Genomic DNA, 8,399 nt, shown 5'->3' on the forward strand with positions numbered 1-8,399 from the left:
ATTAGCTCAAACCCTACACACATTATTTCCCTTCAAACATCTCATGAGAAGTGGAACAAGCAACAGTCACTCCAAACTGAGCAATGATAAATAACTTATTAAAATTATTGCCAAGCTGTTTTCAAAATCCTATAAATATTTATGTATGTTTACATAATTTATGTCAGTCCTTGAGTGCAGACTCTGATCCTTTTGTGTTCAACCTGTCCGTGTCTTATTCAGTCTTTGGAGCTTGGCACACCAGGCCCCAAACCCACAGTTCACTCAAGAATAACAACAAAGACATCGACATTATGGAGCATGGGTTCTGGACCAGAACTGCACCTCATTTTTCTGTGATGAATGATGGGCCTCAACACCACTGTGACTGGGAATTTATTTTGTTAAGCAAAAAAAGTTACATGTATATTTACCCCATTACATCTATTAGAAAGAAATGGTCTGCTTCAGAGAAATACTGTTGTGGTCATACTGATAGCAAAACCAGAGAGATGAAGCCAAAATCCTGAAAATCAAGCCTATCAGAAGCTGCATAGAGAGCTGAGTATATGGATCTTGGTAATTGAAAAGAGATCCCAAATCTCAATTTGGGGGGAGGGGGGGGAATATCTAAAGCGATGGCAGATAGAAAATAGAGCAAGTTGGGATGCGGCACTTAAAAAGTCAATGTGATCTTAGGCTGCTTCTATAGCAGTATGATCAAGGGAAGTCCTAATACCACTTTGATCTGCTCACCTGGAATACTGTAAAATTAATGCAGTTTCATACCCCTTTGACTGCCATGGCTCAATGCTATGGAATCATGAGAGTTATAGCCTGGTGAGAGACCAGCACTAGAGAATATTATTATTATTGACACAACGACACAGTATGACACAGCAAACAAGATAGATATGCTGGATTTCGTATCAAAAAATCACAAGTCGAACACTTCCCAAGCGTTTAGGACTGTGTGATGTATTTTCGGATGATGTGCGCAGATCCCGTTAAGGTGGCCTTTTGCAGTTGACAGATCACAATTTTATCAATGTTTATTGTTTCCAAATGCCGGCTGAGATCTTTTGGCACGGCACCCAGTGTGTCAATCACCACCGGGACCACCTTCACTGGTTTATGCCAGAGCCTTTGCAGTTTGATCTTGAGGTCTTGATAACGGTTTAATTTTTCTTGTTGTTTTTTTATCAATTTGACTGTCACCTGGTATGGCGACATCAATAACCTTTTTCTTTTCCACAACTGTGATGTCTGGTGTGTTGTGTTCCAGAACTTTGTCAGTCTGGATTCGGAAGTCCCAGAGTACCTTTGCATGCGCATTTTCCACGATCTTTGCAGGTTTGTGATCCCACCAGTTCTTTGCTTCTGGGAGGTGGTACTTGGGGCAAACGTTCCAATGAATCATTTGGGCCACATAGGTGTGCCTCTGTTTGTAGTCTGTCTGTGCGATTTTCTTACAGCAGCTGAGGATATGATCAATGTTTTCATCAGCTTCCTTGCACAGTCTGCATTTTGGGTATCAGCTGATTTTTCAATATTAGCCTTAATTGCATTTGTTGTTGTTGTTGTTGTTGTTGTTAATGTTTATTAATACCCTGCTTTATCTCTCTCGAAGGAGACTCAAACCTGGTAAAATTACAAACCTACAAAAAAGGCTACCAACTTGGTAGCTGTACCAAAACTAGATCTACCATGTTTTCATAGCAATCAAAGTAGTGTCAAACTTCATTAATTCCACAGCATTGATGCACTCTTTGACTTGTCCAAAGTCATCATGTCTGAGCAAGGATTTGATCTGTGGTTTTCCAAATTCCTAGTCCCAATAGACGTCTGGCAATAATGGACAGAGGAAGGAATCGAAAGGAAAACGTCAAGAATGAAACAGCAGGCTTTATTCGCCAATATAATTGAACACATGTTTGAGAAGACCCAGAACTTTTTACAAACATCAGGGAAAAGATTCATATGGTCTCCACATGTTCTTGGACAGCATCTTGGACAGTGGTGAGCAATACTGGAGGTTGCCGTTAAACACATTGGGACACACATAACAGAGAAAACTCAACAGTCTGTTTTATTTATCCAAAGGATTTGTTAGTTGCCTTGCCAAGGCTCAAAGTGTGGTACAGAAGAGTCTCGCTTATCCAACCTTTGCTCATCTGACATTATGTATTATGTTACGTCTTCTAGTTAATGCATTCATGCTCATGGTGGCAAGGGCAAACAAAATGCCTTTTCAGATAGGGTTTCAGCTTTGTAATGCAAATATTATCTGGGTCAAATAAGGATACGCCTTGGCACATCCACTTCCTGGTTATATCAAACATGACCTTTTCAGGGAAACCCTCAGTTTTTCCTAGCTGGGTTCCCTTATGCTCCATTTCCTTAATGAAAAGACCATGGTGGGAAATCGTGTTTGTTTTCCCTGCCACAATAAACCAGTAAGCCATGATGATGGGGAAATGGTCAGCTTTCCCCCCAGACACTCCTAATATGAATGCCAGCTAGTCATATATTTTAATGAGGGGGAAATGAAAAGGCTTCCTCATTGCATGACTCCCATCACCATAAGAACTTTAGTGTTTTGAAACAAACTAACATAGATATCGAAGGAAACACACACACACCAGAATGAAAAAGGAACTACAGAGACTACTTTGAAAAAGTCTTCATCTGGGCTCATTCCTGATATCTGCTTTGTTCCCTTTCCCTTCTTATACTATTATAATGCACTCCAGTTAACATTGGGTGGAAACTGGCTGGTTCTGGAAGCTGCCATTGTAGGATATTACAGTATATACCAGGCATGGGCAAACTTCGGCCCTCCAGGTATTTTGGACTTCATCTCCCACAATTCCTAACAGCCGGTAGTTGAAGTCCAAAACACCTGGAAGGCCGAAGTTTGCCCATGTCTGGTATATACTCATGTATATGTCAACCTCATTTATAAATCTAGGGCAGTTTTGGGAGCCTAAAATGATAAATGTTGATGCCACCTGTGGGTAAGTTGAGGGTTATTTTGCAGAGAGGAGAAGCATCAGTGGCATCTTGGGAGCCAATGGTCCATAGCCATCACTTTCCCAACCCAAGCATTCAAAAAGGCCAGAAGTGGCACCACGCTGGAAAGAATAAATGGGTTTGGTGCTTCTTTTAGATCCTTCCAAGATGGACCATTGACTTCACCACTCTACTCAAAGAAGGGGATGGTTCCTCAGGAGCGACTTGAGAAACTGCAAGATGCTTCTGGTGTGAGAGAATTGGCTGTCTGCAAGGACGTTGCCCAGGGGACGCCCGGGTGTTTTGATGTTTTTACCATCCTTGAGGGAGGCTTCTCTCATGTTCTCATTTGCAGCACTTTATCAGTCACCTCGTGTTTACAATATTTATATGGTGCACCTTACCCAGTCTACTTTTACAACCTCTCCGTTTTAATCCATGTTTTTATTAGTTCTTGTCATTTGTTTATATTGGCTAACGTTTAAATTTTTATAATTGTGCATGTTTTTTGTCTATGGTTGTGTGTTATATTGCTATTGTTTTTATTTGGGCTTGGCCCCATGTAAGCCGCCCTGAGTCCCCTTTGGGGAGATAGAGGCAGGGTATAAAAATAAAGTTATTATTATTATTATTATTATTATTCCCGCATGGAGCTAGAGCTGATAGTGGGAGCTCATCCATGTTCTCCCTGGGTTGGCTTCAAATGGCAGCCTTTCAGGTCAGCAACCCAACCTTCAAGTCATCAGTCCTGCCGACACAAGGGTTTAACCTCCTGCACCACTGGGGGCTCCACACTGACCCATGGATAAGTCGACCCAGATTTTGGACTAAAATTTCTACACTTATACATGAATATATGGATACTTTGCGATTACAAAAAGCTTGCTGAAAAAATGTATTTTAAAACAATCTTTTCTGCAGAAGAAAGAACAAAATGATACCACAGATGCCCGGTCCTCATTGTGGTGCAATTAGGAGAACATGGAACAAATGTCACTCACAACTTCTAGAAAGATTCCATCTTTGAAAAATCCTGCAAATCTCTTGGGAAGAAGACAGGTGTTAGTGTTCTGAAAGAATAAAAGACCACCAGCATCAAAGCCTTGATCCTTCGCCATCAACTTCCCTGGACCAAATGCCACATTGTCCGAATGCTCCATCACCGTCTCCCAAAGCAGTGACTTTATTCCCAACTCAAGAATGGAAAACAAAATGTCGGTGGACAACAAAAGAGATTTAAAGATGGGCTTAAAACCAATATTAAAAATGTGGTGTTGTGGATTTTGAAGGGAGAAATAAAGGGAGAAAGAGGCCAAGAGGAAGGTGCACCAAGGAAACCCTTGTGAGGACCACCGTCCACCTGGAAACCTACGTCCTCATTGCGAAAACCTGTGTCCTTGCTGTGAAAGACCATGTGGATCGAGAATAAGTCTCTATTGTGGATCCACTGCCAAGACTCTGGAAGACAATCATACTCGTCCGTGAGGGATCATCCATAGCATTTACTCTTCTACAACTACTAGGGTTCAGTAGCATTGAACCATGTCAGTCAGAGTGGTGCCAAACGGCATTAATTCAACAATGTAGATTACTCACATACTCTCAAGAATGGAATCTCATGATGTCTGACTACCCTGTGATCAGTGCAGAGTTTCTGTTTAGACTATTTTTTGGCTCATTTGCCATATTACAGATCCAATTGTTTTTAGAACAATTTAGAAACAAGGAAGTTCCTGTATGTGTTGCCTGGATTGCCCTGGTATTTCTTCTAAACTGTTGTGGTTGCCTTGTAAACACATGTTGAAATTGGCATCCAAGATCAGCGACACGCCACATGGCCTGAAGGTATGCAGAGTGACGTTGCTTGGAAATCCATGTGTGGTTGTTAAAACGACCCTCAGAGAAGATGCAGCAGCAAGAACTACTACTACTACTACTACTACTTCTACTATTATTAATAATAATAATTCACTTTTCCAGCTGCTGATAAGAGCTGAAAAATATAGATTTTTAGACATATATTGTATGCACATTAGAAGCACTGAAATGTAGAAAAAATCACTCTCTCTGTGTTAGATTCTGTGTAAATGTACAAGCTGGGAGAAGGGGGGCTGTTATCTATACATTCCAGTGTGAATTGGTTCCAAGTACAGCTTGATGGAAGGAGAGCTGACTTCTCCCCCTCCCTTTTGACAAGGGCCCCTGATTAATGTACTATAGCTGAGCCGTGGTGTCTGTGACTTGCTACAGGCTTTTAAGAGTGCTTAGATAGGAAAATGCTGATTGTGCATATTTATGCCCATGTATGTAAGCATGTGAAGTGACGTACTAATGACGAGATGTATGTAGAAGCATGTTCTTTATCTGAAAATGTATAAAAGGCAATGTCAACGCCTTGATCGGGGCTCTGGTTTGCTTTTTGGAAGAGATTCCACTTCCAGAGACTCAGCTGAAAATAATAAACCGGACTTTTTGGCCTCTTAAAGGATCGCTCTTGGTGTTATCTCTCCTGTCATCTATATCACTGCTTTTAAAATGTCCCAGATTCTCTCTCCACCTCCACTTTCCCCCTTTGTCCCAATTTGTGCATTTTTGGCACACATGGCTTGTAGGACTGATGGGATTTATAACACGATCCAAAGGGTTATGCTAATGGACCTCCCACTTTGTGTTTAGCTGTGAAAGGATAATGCAACAAGCACCAGCTGAGACCTCAAGATAAAGAGCCTTCTGTAGAATGGCTCTGGGTAGCAGACAAGGTTGTATTCTTGTTCTGGATCTTGGCCCCTTGGTTCGTTTTCCAAGAACTCATGGTATCTGACTTCTGGACTTTGACTAATGGTATTTCCAACTTTTGCACTCTGACCAGAAGTTAACCTTGTCTTCAGTCCTGACTCTGCTGCTCTTCTGTATTTCTGACTCTGGACTGTGGCCTTGGCTTTTCTTTTCTTTGCTTGACTTGACTCTGTTGTTTCTTTGGCTTGACTTTAGCTAATTGGACTTTGGAACTCGGCATTGTGCCTGCTTTGCACTTCTGTTTTTCTGGCTGGACTTTCAAGAATTTGGGCTTTTCTGTTAGTGAAGTCTTGACTTTGGCTTATCCTTCTATTGTGCGTTGAAACCTAAGCTCCAGTTATCATGCCTCAGTTCACGAACACCATAAACATATAGGCATATTTTACTGATGGCACAAAACCAGAGCTGTACACACAGCAACAATTGCACATTACATACTATAACACATTGCACAATGGCACGATTCATTGGAATGTATGCTGCAATGTTGCTATTCCACAGGAGAGTTCCATAGTGCAGGTGCAGAAAATCTCAATATGCAAATATGTCATTGTTTGCAAAGATACTATATGTGTGTTAACTGGAAAATCAAATGTATGAAGCTGATTGGCTGGGTTTCCAAGGACCTGGGGAATTGGTTTTGTAACTGTTGCTATCCTGCTGATGGAGAACAAGTTTGAACAGATTTCTGTGTGTGTGTGTGTGTGTGTGTGTGTGTGTGTGTGAGAGAGAGAGAGAGAGAGAGAGAGAGAGAGAGAGAGAGAGAGAGAGTCTACTGGGTACTGGCTGAAAGGAAGATGGCTCTGTACTCAGAGAGGCCTGACTACTTCTGAGGCCTTGTTTGCTGCTGATCTTCACTGAAGCAGATTCATGGACTAAGAAAGGATTGCCAATAACTGCTGATTTCTCTAAGCAAACAGGGGGACTATTGTAAATACCATTGTTCTGCTGATCTCTTGGAATCAGTAAAAGTTCCTGAGTTATTTGTTCTGCAAAGCTGAGTGGTGCATCATTCTGCAGGGTGTCTCTGGGCTCACAGGCACACATAAGAACTTCTGTTTATCATCCACAATCCCCAACAAAATATACTAGGAGGGGGAGAGTATTGAATTGGCAGCTACTGTTAGCCACTTTGAGTCTCCTGCAGAAGAGATCAAGTGGGTCATAAATAATAATAATAATAATAATAATAATAATAATAATAACAACAACAACAACAACAACAACAAGCTGATGAAAACATTGATTATATCCTCAGCTGCTGTAAGAAAATCGCACAGACAGATTACAAACAGAGGCACAACTATGTGGCCCAAATGATCCATTGGAACTTATGCCTCAAGTACCACCTCCCAGCAGTAAAGAACTGGTGGGATCACAAACCTGCAAAAGTATTGGAAAATGAGCACGCAAAGATCCTGTGGGACTTCTGAATCCAGACTGACAAAGTCCTGGAACACAACACACCAGACATCACAGTTGTGGAAAAGAAAAAGGGTTGGATCATTGAAGTTGCCATCCCAGGTGACAGTCGCATTGACGAAAAACAACAGGAAAAACTCAGCCGCTATCAGGACCTCAAGATTGAACTTCAAAGACTCTGGCAGAAACCAGTGCAAGTGGTCCCGGTGGTGATGGGAACACTGGGTGCCAAAAGATCTCAGCCGGCATTTGGAAACAATAGACATTGTCAAAATTACAATCTGTCAACTGCAAAAGGCCACCCTACTGGGATCTGCACGCATCATCCGAAAATACATCACACAGTCCTAAATGCTTGGGAAGTGTTCGACTTGTGATTTTGTGATTTGAAATCCAGCATATCTATCTTGTTTGCTGTGTCATAATAATAATAATAATATTGCTGTGATGTCTGAACAAGTATGTAAACAGCAAAGGCAGAAAGTCGGGTCAGAGAATTCCTTGAAGACCAATGTGCTGCTGCTTCTTCTTCTTTTCTTTTTTTTGCAAGAGAAGAAAAGATATGAAAAATGTAAGATCCAATATTGGTATATAGGGAAACTATTTTCTCATAACGTGTAGACTTTCTTTTCCTACTGAAATCTAGCAGGAAAGGATCGCACACTATTCCGCAGCAATGCCACAAAATGGTGTAGTGGCTCCTTATTGGCATGATGCTCACTCCTATTGCACAGCCGTTGGCATTGTGCAACTGTAACACCTTGGCAGTGTGAGGTTCCACCCTTCCATTGTGCTTTTCCCCCCTTATTCATTTGTTAAACCTTTGTGCTGGCGGGGCTGCTGACCAACAGGTTGGCAGTTCAAATCCAGAGAGAGTGGGTGAGCACTCTCTGTCAGCTCCAGCTCCCCATGCGGGGACATGAGAGAAGCCTCCCACAAGGATGGTAAAACATCAAATACTCGGATGTCCCCTGGGCAATGTCCTTGCAGACGGCCAATTCTCTCACACCAGAAGTGACTTGCAATTTCTCAAGTCGCTCCTGACACAGGAAAAAATTGTTTTTCTAATGTTTTTCCAGTAAAGAGGAAGAGCGGATGCCGCCGCAGAAACACCTGGACCTCGTCTCAAGAGCCGAGTCCTGCGACCATGGTACAATTATGAGCTATTGACAAGTTTATACCAATTGCAA

General features: G+C 41.8%; 1 protein-coding gene across 3 annotated transcripts in view; it reads left to right on the plus strand.

The window, feature by feature from the left end:
- The window catches only part of arfrp1 (ADP ribosylation factor related protein 1), a 53,389-nt gene that overhangs the window by 30,642 nt on the left and 14,348 nt on the right, over positions 1-8,399 (plus strand). The window contains exon 8 of one of the 3 annotated variants that reach the window (XM_062979094.1): positions 8,289-8,394. The exons of 1 other annotated variant lie outside the window; for it this stretch is intronic. In XM_062979094.1, coding sequence (XP_062835164.1) covers positions 8,289-8,379 — 91 coding nt within the window. In that variant the 3' untranslated portion in view covers positions 8,380-8,394. Of the gene's footprint in view, positions 1-8,288; positions 8,396-8,399 lie in introns of those variants that run through there. One more of the 3 variants, XM_062979095.1, reaches the window with a different exon arrangement.

This window comes from Anolis carolinensis, chromosome 4 (genome assembly GCF_035594765.1).
Source record: "Anolis carolinensis isolate JA03-04 chromosome 4, rAnoCar3.1.pri, whole genome shotgun sequence".
NCBI classification, from domain to species: Eukaryota; Metazoa; Chordata; class Lepidosauria; order Squamata; family Dactyloidae; genus Anolis; species Anolis carolinensis.